We start from the raw sequence: 20,100 nt of genomic DNA, 5'->3' as shown, positions 1-20,100 counted from the left end.
GCATCACTCACAAGCCAACACCAAAAACATAATCGTGAATTTTGGCTTATATCATCAAGAACCTGTGCAGTCGCTACTCCCGGGCAGCACAGTCCCTTAATAATACCATGAGAAGTTCGAAATAGTGTTCCAATCTAGCTGCAGGCGGTCAATACCATGGCACCACGACTACTCCTTTTCGCTGGCGCACCGCCTCCTTCATCTCTCACAACACAATCTTGTACAATAACACAAATCGACGACTCCTTCGCTGAGTTTCTTGGGCTAGCCCCTCAAGGAACAGCTCCGATATCATCTCCAAGTCCCGCCCCGTGGCGTTCTCTGCCGCTGAACAGAAAACCGCTTCACACAGGGTTCAGCCAGACCCATAATATCAGCATCAACCTCGCCAACCAATCTGAATTCTTCACCACGGCTGAGATTTCGTTTAAGGAACAATCTCAGTCGTTTGGTGACGAAGACCCAGAGAATGTGTTGTCGCAGTTCTATGACCATTCCCTAGCTTTACACAATTCGATCCCATCATCACAGCTTGATAGTTTCGAGGAGACAACATTTGAGGAGACATCGTTTATGACGACTTCTTCGGCAGGGCATTTGAATATGAGAGATACTGTCCCTTCTCATCTCTCTGATCTGGAAGATATACCGCCGGCTCGGAGGATTCTAGCTCTCAATCCCCAAACTATCACTATCAACATTATTGCCGGCATTATATCCATCGCACAGCCACGAACTGTCACAACGCGTTGGGGTCGCAGCCTCTCTTTAGTGGAGATCCTCCTCGGCGACAATACAAAGACAGGCTTCGCTGTGACGTTTTGGCTTGCGGAGGAGAATAATGCAGCTGCTGAGATTAGTGCCCTTCGGCGTCAGGACGTAGTTCTCATGCAGAACGTGGCACTTCACGTTTTCAAGGACAAAGTCTATGGTCAGAGTCTCCGTAGGGGCATGACCAAGGTGAGTCTGTTATGGAGAAGGGATGGGTCTGGGCTTTATTCGACGCGAGAGCTCTCCAAGCGCGGCCAGATGCACCCGCAGTTACAAAAGGCCAAGCAAGTAAAAGATTGGGTGCTCAAGTTCGTGGGAGCTGATGTTGGAGTAAGAACAAGAGCTAGGAAAGCAAGGGTTTCATGGGACAGACCACCAGATGATACACAATGAGGAGTCTTCGTACTGTAAGACCACTTTTATTAACCTTCTATGATATTAGACACTTATTACTACCAGCGCCAAATGCAACCAAGAGAAGAGAGACATCCGAGGGTATCTATGCAAAATTCCAATCGCCAAATTACGCTTCGATCCCACGATCCATTCAGACAGGCACAGCAGGCTCGGCCTTTCTGTCCTCGCCGTCTGGGCCCTTCTTGACAGACTTCCATCGGAAGCATAGGCAAGCAATCAGGGCACAGGCAGCACAAGCAAGAGAGGTGTAAAAGGTGTCTCTGAGACCCTTCATGTACGCATTGAGGACAGCGTCGAGCGCATCAATGCGGCCCATCTTTCTCAGAGTATCCTCAATCTCTGAAGCTCCAGTGTTGATGAAGATAGTCGGGTCGATACCAATGTTATCGGCCTTCAGTGTGTCAATGAGGCCATTTTGGAAGACAGTTTGGCCCACGGCCACGAAGATGGCACCTCCAAAGGCTTGGCCGAACTGAACAACAGCGGTGCCAACAGGAACCCATTCTTGAGGCAAGACAGTTTGAATGATAAGGACACCGATTTGGAAACCAGCACCAATGCCCAAGCCAGCGATGACTTGGTAGCCAAACCACTCCTTGAGAGGGGAATGCACATCGAGGGTTGTGAGCATGCCACACCCGACAGTGTAGAGAACCATGCAGGGGATGATGACATAGCTGTAGTAGCCAATGGCGGTGATGACACCTCCAGAGACGATAGAGCAGAGGACGGTCGCGAGCAGGAGAGGGAGAATCTTGATTCCAGCCTGGACGGCGCTAACACCCTGGATGGCCTGGAAGTAAAGAGCTGAGAAATGTTAGTTGGGCGGACAGCAGATGTAGGGTGAGACTTACAGAGATAGTAGATGAGAGGGAAGAAACCGGCACCAAAGAACATGGCGAAGATGATGGCGGACAAAGTGTCCCGGTTCTTGAATAGACGAGGCGGGAGAGTTCCCTCATCACCCTTCCAGAATTGGATGCCAATGAAGATGGCAATCATGGCTCCAAAGCCACAGAAGAGACCGATGATACGCGAGTTGTTCCAGGGATATTCAGCACCACCCCATTGCAGAGCAAGGAGCAAGCAGATAATGGCAGGGATGAAAATGGCGGCGCCAGCAAGGTCGAGCTTGCGAAGACGATCCATGAAGGTCATGTTGATAGTGTTCGAGTCATTGCGGTTAACCTTGACAAAGAAGAAGACAATGAGCATGGCCAAGCCGCCAATGGGAAGGTTGATGTAGAAACACCAGCGCCAGGTGGCATGTTCAGTAAAGGCACCTCCGAGAAGAGGGCCAGCAACGGAGGCGATACCCCACATACCACCGATAAGACCAAAGGCAAGAGGACGCTTTTCGAGAGGCACTGGAGTTGTGGTTAGTTATGGTCACGGAGCTAGTTTGCTGGTCTTGACGTACTGATGAGGGAGAGGATAACGATAGATCCGGAAAAGAGACCAGCCGTTCCAATCTTGAGGCGCCGTCAGTTAGGGTTCATGGGATTCGTGTAAGGCAACTCACTCCTGCAATGGCTCGGCCGACAATGAAAGCGACAGAAGACGGCGCAACAGCAGAGATCAAACTTCCAATCTCAAAGATGAAGACGGCAGCGAGATACGCAATCTTGACATTGAAGTACTTGTAGATAGTTCCGTACATGGGCTGCAAAGCAGTGGTGGTAAGAAGGTACGAAGATCCATACCATCCAATATCCTTGACACTCTGGAACTGCGCTGTGATGGCGCCGAGTGCGGGAGCGATGATGGTCTGGTCAAGAGCAACGAGAAAGATGGCGAGACAGAGAGACGAGATGATGAGGGTAAGCTTTGCAGCGCCAGGGTACTGAGGCTGCTCGTCAGCGGCATTGTTGTTGCTGGCGGTTACAGAGCCAGCCTGCTGCTCCTTGTTATCGGCTGAAGTGTCGAGGATGTTGTTGGATCCAACTTCGGTCTTCTCGTCAGACGAGAGACGAGTCTCTTCGACCATTGCGTTGGTGGGCGCCGTAACGGGTGTGGTCGTAGCCATGGCAATGTTCCAAAATTAAAGTGCTGTAAGGAGAGAAGAAGAAAAAAGAGAAGAATTGGATTAGTTTATGTAGGAAGAATCAACGGTAGCGTTGGTACTACTAAGGTTGTTATGGTGGAGAGTGCAAACGGGCCCAGGCAACCAAGCGTGATTGTTTCGGGGAGGGAGAGGAAATAATGCAGCCTTGCAGTATCTGTTTGCTTCTTCCGTCGTGTGCAAGCAAAGAGCGAGGATACGTAGGTGGGTAGCTTACGAAAGAAAGAAAAAGGTTTGGGGATGGACGAGCTGAAGATAATAAATAACTAGGTCCCTACGTCAGGATCTGTCACTGACACTGCTCATAGGTGCCCCTTGCCATGTGACTGATGGATGCGAAAATCAAAGCACAAGCTTATCCCCTTGGTCTCATTCTCGCGGAAACCCCCAAAACATCGAAATATCCGAGCACCAATGTTAGATGCAATGTGATTACGATAACGAAACAAACGTCGTGGAGACTAGACGCGGCAAGGTATTCGTCCGTATACCGGCCGGCGACAGCTGCAGCCAGTCAGCAGCCCAAGACATACACGACCAGCGCCTTTTTGTTCGGTGTCCCTTGTTTCTCCAGTATAATCGGGCTGACTCTGGTTGCGAGTTTGATACGATAGGCGAGCTGAACTGTCATGCACTCGCGTGGGTCGGACAAATCACCAAGGCCGATGTCCGAAGGGTGGCTTATGGTAGAGTCATTGATTTTGGATCCTTGTCTCGAGTTGTGAGGTTTCTCACGTTTGACTCGCTGTATCACAAGGATTACGTATTGTTGTATGATGATACCAATGTCTGTTTTAGACACTCCAACTCCTGCTCGTGGGAAGTACCTATCTTACTTGGGTATTCACACGGATGAATACTGCTCCCTTCTCGTAAACCTCTACGAAAAACCCTTTAATGACCCATCTCCACAAAGCACGCTAAAAATACAGGCTGCGATCTTTGACTCCCGGTCCAGTGGCATAGATCCCGTGCCAAGGGCTGATCTCCCATTCTCAACGTGGTCTCGACCGCCGTTCTCTTCTGCCCCAAGATTGGCTCACTCCCTCAATTTCCTCTCTTCTCGTAAAATGCTGCCCCGCTTCATATTGTCATATCCACTTTAGGAGTACCCACGCTGCCACGCTACCACGTCCTACGGTCTACCATGCATTTTCGGATACAACTCAATTCTCCGTATCTATCTCCGGGTGCCGTCGGATCATACATAGCAATCTCTCGCGGACTTACCACGCGCTTTGTTCGAGGCCGACGACCGAACGAACGGACGAGAGAGAATCTGTTTGTGCGTTGACTTTTGAGTTACACGTTAGACCGGTAACGCCCTTGCATTGTATTGCCAGCCGTGAAACCTTGTCATTTCCTTATCCGCACTCAGGGCCTATACACAGCGTCTTGTCATACAGCCTCTTCCTGTCGTGAACAGCGACAAATCCCTACACATGCATTTTGTGAACAAACTGACATCAATAATCGTAATTTACGTGATAACCTCATTTAATAACACCCACCATCTATCTGGCCCTCTAACTAATGCTTACACTGCTGACTTGATATGCGTAAATATGTATAAAAGCTTATGCTCGCTCTTCGGACTTCTCATCTGCGGGAACCCACACCAAAAGTCCTTCCTCGTCGATCTTCATCCCTTCTGTCGGTATTATGCGTAGCACCTTTTGGAAATACTTGTCTCGCACCGTCAATTTCGGCCTTATCCATACTCCGTTGACGTGCGGTAACAACCGATAGGTCGTTGTCCGTCTCGACTGCGGTAACAGGTTCAGTGTTGTCTGCTTTGAACCTGAAAATGCAAAGTCCTCGCTCGGTTCCATGCTGAGACCAAAGGTAAGGAAGTGATTGGATGGATTCTCGACTGTCATGTCCAGTTGCATCAACCCTGGCATGCCATCTTCTGCTTTAGTGGCGCGATACACCGATGCCAGTACTCGCGGCTCTGTGCCCAAAACCAGATATTTACCAACGGGCATGGTTGTTGTGTTGACAGCTCCGTCGCTGCGGTTCTGGCGTTGCCATCGAATCACAAATGCCAGTTCGAGTGTTACAGGGTGTCGATCTTCCATCGTGACGCTTCATGGGCTATCAGATCGAACTGTGCCTCGTGCATCGTTTTGGGGCAATAATGATGCCTTCATGTGACACTTCCGGTCCCTGGCTCACGCTGCATCTTGCACCACCAACGCATGAGACCACAGTGAGATCCATCCCAAGGACCTTCAAGTCCTCTTGGGCAAACGAGGCATAGTGGCACAGTAAGCACCACTTCTGTGTGAAGCCTCTGGCAACACCATCTTCCATATCTCCCAGTCCCTCAGAGTCAAATAGACTCGGCCACGGTCCAGGGTGAAGTCGTGGAACCAAATCGTAATTTGCCTCAAATGCATTCACAACATTGACCTGGACTGTCAATAATTGCATAATCGGCGTTGCAACGTCTGAGTCTAGGTGATACAACGCCTTCAAGTGCAAATCGAATGTCGTGGGGCCCGGTGCTGCATCTATATGAAGCACCATCTTGACTGATGCTGTGCTCTTTATGGCACCTAAAGGAAGTCCCAATATCTTGGCCTCTTCTGTGGTTGCTTCGGCGCTGCCCTCATTACCTTCCGTCACCACTCGGATTGCCGGTATTTCTTTTCCAAACAGGTGAATATCAAGTTTAGCAGTAGCGGATTCGTCTTCGGCATTGATCAATTCGACCTCTAACTCGATGGCCTCGTTTGCGTAATACTGGGCTGAGGGTTCCAAGAGCTTGATCTCCATTTTTGGCGGTCGAGGCTGAATACGGATTGTTCCTGCTTCTGGGCGGCTACTTCTGGGTTTTGATGAGCCCTGGATGTACCAGCCAACAATAGGATCTGTGTCGCGAATTCCGATCTTTGCGTCCAGATTGAAGCTTTCATTACTGTGTGAGAGCATTACAGACGAGACCGTAGCAGTTCCTGGCTCCCTCAAAGGAATTCTCATTTCTAACACTCGTGTTTGACCAGGCCGGAGTGTCAAGTTGGAAGTTCCTTTGAGAAGTGTCGGCAGTTCATCCTCAGACCCTTCAGCATAGTCCTCTTTCAGCAATAACGGCAGAATGGATATCTGTGAGGTCGAGTCCTCGTCCTCTGAATCCCCTTGCTCCAGTAATATTGGTCTGAGACTCCCATTGAACTCAACCTTCAATGACTCAAATGTGATCGGAGCAGCATCCAGATACGTATGTGATGTGAGCGCAAGCTGTGCGATACATGTCTCGCCAGCCTTGCCCTCTTTATTCCGAAACACGAAAGATGCTGAAATGAACGAGCCGGTCTTTTCGTCGCTTAGACTAATTGAAGGCTTCTCCACTGCTGTAATTCCTTCAAGTGATCTGGTAATATCGTAATGCCATTGTGGCTGCCGCATGAACTCTGGTCATAGTTAGATATATTACACTCGAGATCACGGACCGAAATACTCACTGTTACTCATGAGCTCCCAGTCCGCAGCAACCACGAGGTCGGCACGGCGAGCTCCAACAGCGATTCTTCGTAGAGTCAAACACAGGTCCTCTGATATATTGAGCCAACCCTCCGATCTGAACGCCACGTCCTCCCAGAATGGTAGTAGGGTTTCCACAGCATCATCCCATTGTTTCAGATTGGCGAACTCCCTTGCGCACTCCAACGATATCTCAGCCGTTACGCGCTTTTGCTTCCGAGCTCGAAATTGTGAGGTCGCCTCATTGAGACAATCAATGATCAGCTGTGCATGATTTACTCCTGTACCCGATAATGGGTATTCTTGGTACGGCTCCGGGCACATGTACGTATCGTATGCGAATGCCTTACTGGCCACCGCTGATGCAGGAGTTGTATCCGGCGAATTCCTATCCTCCTCGGGCATCTGATACGCAAGCTTCCGGCGAGCCACAAGATGACGTGCCGCTATGCGATACCAGTAGCCTGTATGGTGCAGCAACTCCCATGGTGACACTCGCTCGCCTAGGACAGACTTGTCTGGCGGGACAAACAAAGCTCCCGTTGCTGGCGCCAAAGCTGGCAAGCCTACTCTTTCAATCAGATTTGCCATGACTATAGCCCATCGAGCTTCCCAGGCCTGCCATCCATAGTTATTGGTCCCTCGTCCGCGTCGATCAACAAAGTCAGCAATCCGCTCTCGATGCGAATGCCACATTCTAACAGCCAACGTAGTTTGGCCCAGCCACAAGTGACACCTTAGGCACCGGATAGCTATGACATCCGCCAGGAGTCGTGCCTCATTCCAGCGAGGGCTCCAACTGGGGATTATGTCCAGCACATCCTGTCCAAGAAGTACCTCGTATGCTTGTTTAAAAAACTGCAGCGCCGCATCTGTCTCCTGTCGAAATTCTGCAAATATGGCCGACTTAAAATCGTATCTGAAATTCCAGTCTGGGAGCGAAAGGGTCTGGGATGTCCCGGTGGTAGGTGGCACGGTCGGTTGAGGTGCTATTCCACGAGATCGCTTCTTCCTGGCATGTCGTCCAAGATCCCGGTAGTATTCCACGGCTGAAGTGTAAAGCACGCCCAGGACATTATCAACAACCTGTTTCAAGTCGTCCTGCGACTCCTGTGATGGGATGTAAAAGACCGACTTTGGGTCCAACGCTGTCCCTCTCCGTATGTTCTCCAGTCTCTCCTGAATCCCGTCGGCCAACGACAGAGGAGCGCCTTCGCCGTCCGCAAGCAGAACAATAGCTAGCCGTGTCCTGTATCCTGAACGCAATAAAGCACTCTTGATGTTGTTAATATCGGACTTAATATGATTATCTTGAAGCGTCATGGAATTTGGGTCGTTCGTGAGGGGGTAAAAGCACAGGTACACGCTAGGAACGAGGTCCTGATGCTTCTTGATCCATTGCGCATCGATGTGACCATCCGGATATAGTGCCGATACTGGACTGAGCGGAGAGAATGGCGAGTGTAGAGTTGGGTGCTCGCTAAGCGGTTCGATATCTTCTGGGAGACGAGCTCGACGAGGTGGTAATAGAAACGACTGTCCCGCATGTTAGAACAAGGCTTCATGTTGTACCCCGCGCCGACCTACTCTTCCTGTAGTCCTAATGCGAAATCTATATGGCTCATTTCGCTCGAAAGCACTCCACGACTTTGCGCTCGCATCAATATCCTTGAAGTATTCCGCCAAAACCTCTGCATCTTCGCCCCCGATAGGTGGTAGCTCTGATCGGAGAAGGATGCTCTGTTCCTTCAGCTCTGCGCTCAATGGGAGCTCGTTCGTCTCGGAGTTAAGGCCGGCAGCTACTAGAAGGGGGACATTGTGGTCCAAACTTCCCGTCGGATACCCATCCATGGTGGATATTTTGAGATGTCGAAGGCATGGGTTCGCGACGGCGAAGGTAAATTGAGCTTAGAGCTGATGTCGCCAGACGACGTTAGCCATCCTTGTCCATCGCAAATGCCCCTCGTTAGTGTAGCAGCCCACTTACATGGCTCAAAGACATGGAAGAAACCGCCCAGTGATAATGTGCCGCTCTTTGAACGCAGAAGAAATAGAATCAATGTTTTCAGACTTTTCAGGCACCTTTGAAATCAAATCGACATGATATTCACCTAAAGACTGTCCCGGCAGCGATCATATGAATGGCTGGCCGTTAACGGCACCCCTGCAACACATCACAGCTCCGCCGGAACCGGAACAACGCCAACCGCCGAATCTCCAAAACTTCAAGATTCAACCTTGCAAGTTGCGACGCCAGCACCAATTGACCTCGGAAATCCCCCATACGCACCGCCTCCGACCGACGAATTGTCCAACGAGTAATCCAATCGTTTCTGCCTCTAATATCTCGCCATGAGACCTACCCAAGCCCTATCGGTCGGTCGATACCGCCACCTCAGACTCACAACCAAGGATGTTGGAAAAGGCTTCTACAAGGGTAACCGCACTGGCTCCATGGGTCGACACACAAAGTACGGAGGCTACGTTATCGAGTGGAACAAGGTCCGAACATATGCTGTGCCACCACTGAAGGATTTCAAGGTGAGAATGGACGCCTGTTGGTGAATATGACGGAAGACTAATCGTGGTGGAATAGCTTACACCCTTCGTGAGCCGACAAGTCAAGGCGGAGCCTGGTGACTATAAGGGTCTTGATAAGGGTCCTCAAGATCCTTACTTCTACGTTGAGCAATGGAAACGATTCAACGGTGTGGATTGAACGAACAAAAGAATGGCGGTTATAGAATTGGACGATTTTTCGACAGAAGGCGAATCTAGAATGCCAGCTGGAGACTTGGGAATCTCTGGCAAGGCTGTATATACCCGTGTACATTGTACCACCATGTATGATTATGGACTCATTCGATCAATAACGAAAAAAACAGTTGAATACTCCTATTTTCTGTGGAATGATGACTATGCATGTTGATTACAAACGAAACAAAATGATCCTAACGATTGTGCTTTGGCACGGGATATCCTAATTGAACAAAACTGAACAATTGACTGTATCCAACCTTGCGCCAAAAAAAAGAACTCCTATTTATGAATCCTCCTCTTTCTTGACTCGGGGCAGCTCCTGTTGAGCCGTGACAAATGTGTCTAAACCAGGTCGCTCCAAAGGCGTGGCGACCAAGCCTGGTTCGTCAATTATGCCGTTCTTCTCTTTCTCAGTTCCATTTTCTTGGTAATTCTCAACTGGTTCTGAAACCTGAATATTTGGGCTCATCGGCCTCGAGGTGGGCATGGCGGTAACATTCGACTGCAAGGTCTTCATACTGGCAGTGTCTGCCTCCCTTTTAAGGCTGAAAGGAACTGCTGTGCCATCGAGGAATGGTCGCTTGCCTGCAATCTCAATAGTTGGTGCATCTTGAGAAGTAAGCTGGGTTGACTGAGAAGGCTGAGTTGTTTCATCGTCCTGAAAGCTTGGGCTCATAGGTCGTGAGCCCGGAAGTTGCGTGGCATTGGACTGAAGCGTCATCATACTAGCCGTCTCGGCATCCTTATTAAGACTGAACGGCAATGCGATGCCACCGAGAAACGGTCTCTTACCAGCTACACCAGTCTCCGGCGCGAAGTCGGGACTGAGTAGACTGGGCTTCGCAGCTTCTTGCTCCTTTCGCTGCTCTATAAGATGAGCAACTGGCATATCCTCGGTGATGGGCTGGCTACCCGTCTGGTTTTCGTCCGTAACGACCTTGGTGTGAGATCGGCTTCGTGCTCGGTTCGGTTGTGACCGTAATCTATCCTGTCCTTCGATATCAGCAAAGGAGCGGGCTCCTTCGCCTTCGGCACCAGTGGCAACTCTTGTTTCTGGCTGTCCAGCTGCCTTCTTCTCTCGCTCGACTGTCATCTCGTCGTGTTTAGATCCCCACAGTGACCACATTGCCAGACCCCAGCTCTTCTGTTGTTTCTTGCTTCCTTCTACAAGCTTTGAATCAACACGGCGTCGGCCTGCCAATGCAGTCGGAGGAGGGCATTCACCAGGACCATAGTCATGGTAGCCGATGGCCATGTCGCTCACCATCTTTTTATGGACCTTGGCCTTGTTTGATGCATATCTATGATCCCACTCTGCCTTCTTGGCAAGCCATTTCTTAACTGTTCCCTCCTTTACAACTCCAACCAAAGCAGGTTCCATGCAACATGATGGCAACTCGGCCTCAGGAGCCAACGGGAGAGTAGCACCATGACGCGTAACTCTTTGTCGAATCATGTGGTTCTTGAACGGTGGGAGAGGGTCGCCAGCTTTTCCAACCTGGCCAGGCTCCGAGTGAAAGTCCGACTTTTCTGTTTCTGGGGTTTTAGGAGGGTTTTCTTTGGATTCGCTATCGGATCCAGATTCAGAGATGACGGATATATCGTCGTCGTCAAGAATCTCAATGCCACGTTTCTGAGCCCGAGCGAGAGCCCATGCGCCGAATTGGGCAACAGACCTATACATGTATTTCGCGGGGCGAGTGAAACTCAGTGTTGGTGCCACATGACAAAGGTCATCCCAAACTTGGAGTTGGACATCAGTGTGTTTGTACTTTTGCAGCAAAGCCTTTCCTTCTGGGGTGAGAGTTTCTTCTGGAGGCGCGTATTTTTCAGGGTTGGCACACTTGTGAGCCAAGTATATCTGCTCATCTCGTAAGATTTCACCTCCTCCTACCATGATCAGAAGCGGAGGGAGTCCTCCTAGTGTAGGTTGCATGACTGGGCTGACAAGAGGATGTGCAAGAAGTTCGTTGGTGGTATACATCTAGGGTCATCAGTTTCTGGTCAAACTCATCTTCTACGAAACCTACCTGGATCTGGTCTTTCAGCTTGACGGGTTGCCCATCAATAGTGACAGAAAGGAGCTTTTCGGGGTTGATGGGAATTCCACCATTGATCCACTCCGATCTCGATGAAGAATCTGACGGTTCTTTCTTTGCAACTGGAGCTTGCTGCTTCTCCTTAAGTCCATGCTTGCCAGGTGTTTTCTTTCCGTCCTTCTTCTTTTTCAATGCCTCTTCTCTCAACATCTTAACATCATCCTCGTTCGGTGGTGGCCATGCTTTAGAAGGCTTGTGGTGAAAACCTGCCTGTGGTATATAATCGAAGGGGGCCTCGCCTGCAACGCTCGGGAACGAGTGTGTCAGGTCAACCCATGGGCTGATGAGGATAGCACCAGCAGGCAACGGGAGTCCTTGATCGCGTAGAACACACAAGAGAGACATAACCATTCCACCACCCGCAGAGTCTCCAGCCAAGACGATTGTTTCTGGATCTTGAACAGTAAGCAGATAAAGGTAAGCTGCAAGACAATCGTGAAGACCGCAAGGGAAGGGAAACTGCGGCGAAAGACGATATCGAGGCGCAAAAACACGTGCTTTGAGCTTTCGAGCATGTCGCTGCATTTGATATCGATGTTCGTCAACACTACCAAAGTAGTATGCGCCTCCATGGATATACATCATGACGCGCCGCGTTTTTCCTCCTTTTTGCTTTCGCTCGTAGGCGTCCGCGCGCATCTCAATCCATTCCGCTTCGAGAGGAGTCGCAGGTTTGCGCCATTGCCACCACTTCTCGCCGCCGACTTGCTTGATACCATCTGGACCGAGTTGCTTCTGAAGAAATTCAGCGGCGCGTGTCAATTGATCTTCGGTGACGGTGACAGCTTCGACTTTGACCCATTGGGGATGTGGTACCCATTGCGCGGTGAATGCTTGAAGTTCTTCCACAGTGTGGTGTGATGCATACTCGAGGAACGATCGGATCAGATGGAGACCTTCATCGTAGGAGAGATGCGCAGTTGGACGTTGTCGCAAAGGCTTCCTGTTAAAATACTAGAGGGTTGGAAGTTAGTTTCTTGTTAAAAAGAAGGCAATGTCAAAGTATCAGAAGAATCAGGTTTCGTCCCCTCTACGGACTTAGAGGTAGATTACACAACTGATAAAAGTACGTACATGAGAGAACAAAGTCGAGACGACAGTAGGCGTCACAGCGAATGACACCGAGGTGGTGTTGAGCGAGTTCATGGCTGTCACTCACTCGAATCACCGAGTACAGTCAGTACCTTACTTGGATACACAATAGAACAATCAGTGGCTTGAGGCTATTAAAGACGCGCCATGTGCCATGGCATGGAAGAGTTCAGTTCAATAAAGCTGGGAGACAGGCACAGCTGAACCCAAACCTAACCAATTGCTAGTAGGGGTCTCATGATGTCATTTCTTTGATGAGACGCAACCAATTCCTACCCCTGACTCCACGGAACCGGTGATGGCTGATGACGGTTCGACGGACATAACGATCTTAAACCTTTATCCTGAAGGCATAAGGACTTGGACAAGATTGGAATACCTTGGTTTTGATACTAGAATGACCCCTAAAAGTATTTGTTCGTTTCATCTAAGTATATCGACCAAGCATCCCAAGTCTTATTGCTTCCATTCCTATGGTAACGGGACGTGTCTCCCTTCTGTATGCAGCGAGTGAGTCGCTGGATGAAACCTGACTTGAATTAAAGATGGCCTGTGCTTTTGGTTTGTGGGGAGATTTGCAGCCAAGAATCAAGGTCGAGAGTCTGAAGAGCTATACAAACCACAATATAGAGTTGGAAACTTGGTTGAACCAGAAAATATCGCTGATATTGAGACTCTTCCAATTCGTATAGATTATGTTTATCGCGTTTCTTACTAGATAATCCTTTTTGATGTTATTACCAGGGACAAAACAAAATTAGGTAGCTCCCTGATGATCAAGGGACACACAGGATTGAATATGTGGGCCGCTTCTCTGGGCCGTAGCGGGTCTAATCGATAAAACACCAAATTTTTTATGCAGAGCCATCTTCTTCAAATTGCCCCTCCAAACCCCGCCAAAACTATCACCACAATCATGGCCTCTACAGAACCCGCACAGCTGCCTCCGGCGGGTGAGTCTGAACCCTGACTTCAAACACTCGACAGAAGCTAATCTCAAACCTCTAGCTGAACGCCAATCCGAGTTCGAGCAAGCTGTCGCATACGCCCTTCACCTATGGCCTGCCCTTACACTCTCAGTCCAGAACGGCTGGGGTGGTCCCGACTCTGCCGACAAGCGCGACTGGTTTGCCGGCGCCGTTGCCGACCTCTTCCCAGAATATACCGATACGCCTCCCAAGAATGGAAAGGTTCCCGAGGATCCTGATCTAGAAGAGGTTGAGACTGTTCTACTCCAGATCATGGTTGACGAGTTTGAGGTCAACGTCGACGACGATTCCGGCACAGAAGTTGCTGGAAATATCCTCCGCGCTCGCGCGAGCTGCACTCTCGGGACCTTTGACGAGGTCAAGACTCTGCGCACACGCTGGTTGAACCGCAAGGGGACAAAGGTTGAGGGTATGTTCAAGAAGGCTGAGGATGCCGATCAGGACACAGACTGGGAGAGCGATGAAGACGATTCAGAGGATGACGAGGGTGGTGCTGATGTCGAGATGGATGAGGCTCCCCCTCTGGTTGCGGCTCCTAAGGAGAAGCCCCAACCTCAGGTCGACGAGGATGGCTTCACGATGGTCACCAAGAAGAAGAAATAAATGCAACAAAGATATAAAAGCAAAATGGGAGAGCATTGGAACATTGAAAACGAGTTTCTGGCATCGATACCCACAAGTTACAGGCTCTGGTTCTTTTCAACATGCCACAATGGTTTCACTAATTCCGAAACGCCAAACTGGACAGCCAATCCTGACCTCTCAAACATATACTGGAATTTCAACGTCTATTCCCAGTCCTCATCGCTATCTGAGTCGTCTTCGTCACTATCATCTTCCTCGTCACTGCTCTCCTCCTTCTTCTTGGCGTCCTTGGGATCCTTGGGGCTATTGGGAGTCTGTGTTGTCTTGCCAGATGCTGCACCGACAACATCGTAGCTAGCCTCGCTATCCGCCTGTGACTTCTCGTCGTTTGACTTACGGGGCTCAGTTGGCTTCAAGAGGGTTTTTGCAGGTTGGGTAGTGGCGGCAGTGGCGGCAGTGGTGGCAGAGGTAGCGGTGGTGGAGGGGGCAGCTGGAGTAGTCTTGGGCTCATCCTTGGGTTCAACCTTGGTCTCAGCCTTGGTCTCAACCTTGGACTTAGCCGCAGGTGTACTGGTATCATCGGAAGCGTCAGAGTCATCCTCATCGGAGTCGTCATCACTCCAGGCGACATCATCCTCAGCGGAGGCAGCTATTGATTGTTAGCAAGGCACTGTTCAAAAGCCAATTGACTCACCTTTGAGAAGATCTCGTCGTCTAGCCTCAGCTGTCTCAATACCATGACGAAGGAAATAATAGCGCTTCCAGAAGTCAACGTAGGGAACCTGGTCAGGAACCAACCTCTCCATAGTGGCTCGCAAGTCGGGGAATTTCTGTAGATCATCATTGATTTCAGGTGTTTTCTTATCAGCATCAAAATCCTTTGACCACGCCGCATAATCAGCACTATTAGGATCTTTTGTGAAACTCTCCGTCGATGTGTGAATAACGTGTAGTTGAGCATCAAATCTCGATGTATGAATCACACGCTTGCCTTGAGCATCCTTACTCTCGAAGAGGACAGTGCCGCTCTGGTCGGACTCCTGTGGAGGTGCAATACTGACAGCATCACGAAGGAAGTTCCGGATGTTGCCGCCAAACTTGATAAGGGCTTCATCAGCGGCATCCTCGGCTTTCTGAAGATCCTTTAATCTCTTGGCAGCTTCAGCTCTGAGGCGAGCCAGGGTGTTCTCGGACTGCTTGGCCTCTGAAGAACCATCCTGTGATGCCCTAGGTGTGGTGGCCTGATCATTCTCAGCGTCCCTGGAGCTTGAGCTTTCACCGCCAACCACGGTGTTGAGTGAAAGGTTCCTCGTATGGCTTAGAATTGTTGATCGAAGGCCAGTAAGTCCCTTTGATGCATCTTCACCTACTTCCGCCAACTCCTTGGAGGCTTGTGTATATACTGATTCACCCTAAGCTTGTTAGACGGGCAGGGTTTAAGAGCTGAGACCTCGTACCTGCTTCACAACATTACCAAAGAAGCCACCAATCCTGGCACCCCATGGACTGTTGGAAAAGGCCTTATATGCGTCTTGAAGGTCCTCATTCAGTGTTGACTGCGGTTGAGGACTCTTGGGCTCCTCCGTCTTCTTAGCGTAGCCATCTTCTGTGATGTGATCATAAGCCAGATCCATGGCGGCCCGCTATTGTATCGTTCTTAAGCCGATTTGAGGCAAGACTATGATTTAATGTCCCGGTATAAGGCTCACAAAGCCTTTTAATCCGTTAATGGTTAATTTATTCGGTATCTCCTGTCGTCTTGATATCCCTTGGACTTGAAGCCTCCTGACCGCACCTGTGGCGGGGTCCAATCGTTGTGGGGCACGGGCCAATGCTCACGTGAGCTTCCTTCGACCTCCTGTCCCGACTCTTTGCTACCCTGTAGCGACGACTTCTGCTGGCGTTTTAGAAAATCCTTACGTGTTCTATTAGCTGTTATTATCTAATAATTTATTTTATATATATATATTTACTTGATTTGTCTCCAGAGACTAATACTGCGGGTTGTTCTCATTATACAGGCAAATGCATTTTCTGTAATAAGATTGTCTAGGCTCATGTCTTCTCTAGGCGTCTTCGCCGTGGATAGGCGGTAAGCCTCACTCAACTCCTTACTCATAACCATCACAACCTTATATCGACGAGGAACTCGTTAAAAAGCATGCAAATTAAGATATGTTGTCAATGACGACATATGAAAGCTTATGGTGAAAACAGTTACTTGCCAAGCCTCATGATCATGGAGTTGTCCTCTCACATCTTGGTCAAGAGCAAGAGCAGCTGAATCAGAACGTTATTCTGAATTGACCTTGGGTGATACCCCGCAAGCAGAGGGTCTGTCTGCAATCAATTACTTGGCGGATGCTTCTCGGTTGAGCTTAAACCTCCATATCAGCTCACAACGCACTCGTTTAATCGGTGCCTGTCATTCAAGCTGTCACTGACGTATCTATTGCGCAAGACAAGACTGCAGACCTGGGGGAACCCTTGTTTCAGAACCCTCAGAGGATTGAGGGTGTTGATACCCTTAGAAAGTCCTCAAGGATGGACCCTTAATCCGTCATATTCCCGAACTTTATCTTATCGAGTTTATCACACAGCACCCGCGGTTATCGATGATATTGTGGCATGTTGATCCTTAGGCAAACCGATGGCAATGCCTTGTTTACCAACATTGACGTCGATGTATCTCGATCGCCGGCTTTACACGGGTAGAATTTCCGTCTAAAAAGATCAGTTGACCTCGATCGCGATCTGAGAAAGAGCCTAGAACGAGCCACAGCAAACGCCAAAATGCAGCTCGACGTGTTTGGATTGGCTCCAGTAAAAGGGGCAATTGGCTTTGATCTTGAATTCTCACGAGACGACGTGCTTTGACAAAGTGATGCTGTCATTATGCATGAAGACATGTGGTTTTTAGCCAATCAGATAACCGTCCCTGAGCCAGGGGATCCATACACTCTAGCTTTGGAGCCGCAAGTTGCCTGCAGTGATCATCAAGCTTCCCGTTCCTCGGTCTATTATCATCCAATGAGATGGAGGGAATCACAAGTCAGTCAAGACCACTCCCCGGATCGAAACAATAGTGGGGTTTTCAGCTCTGGGCAACATATCTTGGCTTTTGGTTCCAAAATGGACTTTCCCATCCTTGCGATGACGTAGTATGCTATGCAGCTTCGCAATCCAGACTGCTCCAATACAGCAACTGACGTCACACACGATCGCGATCTGAGAGGCAGCTGCAGTGCCCCTCCATCGCAAGAGTGTATTTTGCTAGAGAAGTCACAGTGATTCAGCGTGGGGAGCTATCAGGAGCTACCTCCGGACCTCTCTCCGGCCTGCTCCTCGGTTGCACACGCGTGCCTGCATCTTCAACGTGAATCACGGGCAAGCAACCTTCTCTGCAAACATCTCCCCAAGCACTACTTAAACCCCTTCTCCTCCCACTTCAATTTCTTCTTCTTTCATCATCACACACTCTCATCTTCAATCAACACACAAACACTCAAACAACAACCAACCCAAACCACCAACCACTATCACAATGGAGTCCCTCAAGCAAGCCGGCAACTACGTCGCTGAGACCGTTCAGCAGGCCACCTCTGGTGCTTCCAAGGAGGCCAACAAGGAGGTTGCTAAGGACGGCAACGTCCCCATCTCCACCCGGTAAGCACCTCACTACCCGCGAGTCCTTCACGACCTCAATATCACGAGTACATCTTGAGCCTCACTCAATCACACTCAACATCGTTGGAACAACATCTTGCTAACATCTCTCTCCAGTGCCACCGCTGCCAAGGATGCCCTTGGTGACAAGATCGACGAGACCACTCACGACAAGAAGGCCGACGTATGCCGTCCCTCAACTACGATCGACTAAACTATACAATGCTAATTGAATCTCACAGGTCCACAAGGAGGCCATCTAAGTTTTTCTCCTCAGTCTCCAATATTTCAGGATCGACATGAGAACAACATGAATCGACATGAATCGGAATGGCGTTGAAAGGGAATAGCGTTGGGACTACATAGGCTGTATTTACCTACACCTAATACAAACAGTCAAACATCAAAACTTGTTCAAAAAGTTCAAAAAACTGTAGACTGAAGTGGATATTCTGTGATTTGATACTCGAAAAGCAACCACGTGTGAACGCAACGGGCTTCACTTATGAAGACTTAAATCGATTTGTATATTTCAGCACGCGAAACAGGTATTAGAGTGAATTAACGGGCACAACCTCATATCCTCGCTTTCCACACTAACTATAGCTTTGGGGTTGAGGCTTGCGCTATCTGGGGTGGGAGATGTACAACACATCTCTGCATCAAAGACTGGCTAGACTGACGAAGCGTGCTTAGACAGATAGTGTGGAATCAGTATGTCCCTTTGGGAGCAAGAAAACATGAGACCTAAGTCTAGGGAGATAAAATAAACTCCACAAAAGTTATCCTAAAAGTTATCCTAAAAGTTATCCTAAAATCATCCTAAATTTACACTAAGTTACCTAAATCTCTTTATCAGTTAGGCTCAAGGTCCCGAGTCTTATTTCCTCCCCTAGGATGTGTCCTCTCACCAGTAAGGCGTGGCTTTTCAACTGCGTACTACAATGGAATGAAAGGATTGGTAACTCACTGAATATTTCTCTTATCATTGTGCTTCGTCTCTTAGCAACTTTAAAACCACAGACTTCAGCATCCTTAGCCCTGTGTTGGTTCATATTATGCTGCCCGTGAAAGCTTCCTGGAAGCTGTCAATGGTTATCATCCTCGTCTTAGCCCCTTGTACCCCATGCACCATTTGCGCTGAATCTATGTCCGGTTCATAGCTCTTCCAACTCACACTTTCATGCCTCGAATCGGTCAGTCTCTTGTGAGGCAGACTACCTGCACGCGACCAATGTTTCAACATGACATTCTGCCAGCACTGGTATAAACAACATGATGTGTGCTGCTTGATATCCACTCCGGCCTCCTAGCAGGGCAACTCTATCTCAGACGACGGGTTCAAAAGACATACCACGCGATGCTCAAAGAAGCATGGCTTGCGAGATGGAATGCCTACCACAGATGCGAGCTGACGCCTTTTCAAATTCTATTGTCACGCCACTCGGGTTATCCAAAGAGGTCCCTCAGTTCTCACTCGTATCGCTAGTGGAAGCTTCGCGGAACCTAAAGGAACCGCAGCAATCATGATGGAATTTGGAGGGTTGGACAAAATCTGGCAGAGTCATGATGCCCTTCCGAATTTATCACAAACTGAACTAACTCTTCTTCTTATCCAGGTCGTTGCGACTTCACTTCCGAATTCGTCAACCGACAACCTCGCTATTCTAGGGATCAACATTGCCTCACTTCGCCACGAAGGCACCGTTCGCGACATAGTCTGCTTGATCCTGACTGGTCTTATACGCCTGGAGTATGGAACTCTGCCATATCAGCTATCAAGTTCATCACTGATGGCTCGACATTATCTCCCTATGATCCTTGGGAAGGTCAACATCGATATCCACCCAGATTTCGAGCGACCTATGCTCTTTGCCGAACAGATGGCTGAGGTGTTTGTTGCTGGCTAGAAATAAGGATCTAGAATAGCTGTTCACTGCCTGAATGCATGAAAAGAGATGATCGAATAAGTACTGTAACCCTCTAGACCTGTTAGGGAGCAAATGTTCAGTAAGAGTCTGAGGTGAGCAATGATTATTACTTCCTGCGTATCCAAATAAATACAAATCTGGTGTCATCTTCTACAACAAGCCAGTAGAAGTGTTCTTTGCAGTTGAGACTTGTGGCTGAGAGCTTAATCGGGCAGAGAGATCCTATGACAAGCCAGCGGGCT

At 49.2% G+C, this 20,100-nt stretch overlaps 11 protein-coding genes across 11 annotated transcripts; 5 read left to right on the top strand and 6 right to left on the bottom strand.

Annotated features, from left to right (window-relative positions):
* Positions 1–3,330, top strand: FVEG_01855 (hypothetical protein). The gene is made up of 2 exons (XM_018888862.1): positions 1–1,178; positions 1,231–3,330. Exon 1 carries the CDS (start codon positions 157–159, stop codon positions 1,162–1,164), a length of 1,008 nt encoding a protein of 335 aa, XP_018744887.1. The 5' UTR covers positions 1–156; the 3' UTR covers positions 1,165–1,178; positions 1,231–3,330.
* On the bottom strand, positions 1,152–3,657 carry FVEG_01856 (hypothetical protein). The gene is made up of 4 exons (XM_018888863.1): positions 2,711–3,657; positions 2,609–2,660; positions 2,043–2,555; positions 1,152–1,995 (listed from the first exon to the last, which is right to left on the bottom strand). The coding sequence occupies exons 1-4, from the start codon at positions 3,212–3,214 to the stop codon at positions 1,319–1,321; spliced, it is 1,746 nt and encodes a 581-aa protein (XP_018744888.1). The 5' UTR covers positions 3,215–3,657; the 3' UTR covers positions 1,152–1,318.
* Positions 3,658–4,827: 1,170 nt separating this feature from the next.
* FVEG_14941 (hypothetical protein) lies at positions 4,828–5,331 on the bottom strand (the record flags this gene model as incomplete). Its single annotated transcript, XM_018903974.1, has 1 exon — positions 4,828–5,331. The coding sequence occupies one exon, from the start codon at positions 5,329–5,331 to the stop codon at positions 4,828–4,830; it is 504 nt and encodes a 167-aa protein (XP_018744889.1).
* A 19-nt stretch (positions 5,332–5,350) lies between these two features.
* Positions 5,351–8,653, bottom strand: FVEG_01857 (hypothetical protein; the record flags this gene model as incomplete). Its single annotated transcript, XM_018888864.1, has 3 exons — positions 8,324–8,653; positions 6,718–8,272; positions 5,351–6,666 (listed from the first exon to the last, which is right to left on the bottom strand). The coding sequence occupies exons 1-3, from the start codon at positions 8,585–8,587 to the stop codon at positions 5,351–5,353; spliced, it is 3,135 nt and encodes a 1,044-aa protein (XP_018744890.1). The 5' UTR covers positions 8,588–8,653.
* Positions 8,654–8,973: 320 nt separating this feature from the next.
* Positions 8,974–9,764, top strand: FVEG_01858 (hypothetical protein). Its single transcript, XM_018888865.1, has 2 exons — positions 8,974–9,277; positions 9,333–9,764. The coding sequence occupies exons 1-2, from the start codon at positions 9,089–9,091 to the stop codon at positions 9,453–9,455; spliced, it is 312 nt and encodes a 103-aa protein (XP_018744891.1). The 5' UTR covers positions 8,974–9,088; the 3' UTR covers positions 9,456–9,764.
* FVEG_01859 (hypothetical protein) lies at positions 9,558–13,263 on the bottom strand. Its single transcript, XM_018888866.1, has 3 exons — positions 12,670–13,263; positions 11,527–12,549; positions 9,558–11,480 (listed from the first exon to the last, which is right to left on the bottom strand). The coding sequence occupies exons 1-3, from the start codon at positions 12,739–12,741 to the stop codon at positions 9,780–9,782; spliced, it is 2,796 nt and encodes a 931-aa protein (XP_018744892.1). The 5' UTR covers positions 12,742–13,263; the 3' UTR covers positions 9,558–9,779.
* Positions 13,129–15,961, top strand: FVEG_01860 (hypothetical protein). Its single transcript, XM_018888867.1, has 2 exons — positions 13,129–13,640; positions 13,696–15,961. The coding sequence occupies exons 1-2, from the start codon at positions 13,544–13,546 to the stop codon at positions 14,277–14,279; spliced, it is 681 nt and encodes a 226-aa protein (XP_018744893.1). The 5' UTR covers positions 13,129–13,543; the 3' UTR covers positions 14,280–15,961.
* On the bottom strand, positions 14,465–15,895 carry FVEG_01861 (hypothetical protein; the record flags this gene model as incomplete). Its single annotated transcript, XM_018888868.1, has 3 exons — positions 14,465–14,910; positions 14,956–15,673; positions 15,719–15,895. 3 exons carry the CDS (start codon positions 15,893–15,895, stop codon positions 14,465–14,467), a joined length of 1,341 nt encoding a protein of 446 aa, XP_018744894.1.
* A 37-nt stretch (positions 15,962–15,998) lies between the features above and the next one.
* FVEG_01862 (hypothetical protein) lies at positions 15,999–16,386 on the bottom strand (the record flags this gene model as incomplete). The annotated part of the gene is made up of 2 exons (XM_018888869.1): positions 15,999–16,155; positions 16,235–16,386. The coding sequence occupies 2 exons, from the start codon at positions 16,384–16,386 to the stop codon at positions 15,999–16,001; spliced, it is 309 nt and encodes a 102-aa protein (XP_018744895.1).
* Positions 16,387–17,346: 960 nt separating this feature from the next.
* Positions 17,347–18,744, top strand: FVEG_01863 (hypothetical protein). The gene is made up of 3 exons (XM_018888870.1): positions 17,347–17,927; positions 18,045–18,111; positions 18,170–18,744. Exons 1-3 carry the CDS (start codon positions 17,806–17,808, stop codon positions 18,188–18,190), a joined length of 210 nt encoding a protein of 69 aa, XP_018744896.1. The 5' UTR covers positions 17,347–17,805; the 3' UTR covers positions 18,191–18,744.
* Positions 18,745–19,296: 552 nt separating this feature from the next.
* On the top strand, positions 19,297–20,039 carry FVEG_01864 (hypothetical protein). The gene has a single exon (XM_018888871.1). It carries the CDS (start codon positions 19,454–19,456, stop codon positions 19,835–19,837), a length of 384 nt encoding a protein of 127 aa, XP_018744897.1. The 5' UTR covers positions 19,297–19,453; the 3' UTR covers positions 19,838–20,039.
* The last annotated feature ends 61 nt before the right edge of the window (positions 20,040–20,100 follow it).

This window comes from Fusarium verticillioides, chromosome 6 (assembly GCF_000149555.1).
Source record: "Fusarium verticillioides 7600 chromosome 6, whole genome shotgun sequence".
Taxonomy (NCBI): Eukaryota; Fungi; Ascomycota; class Sordariomycetes; order Hypocreales; family Nectriaceae; genus Fusarium; species Fusarium verticillioides.
This window is presented reverse-complemented; position numbering and strand designations above follow the sequence as displayed.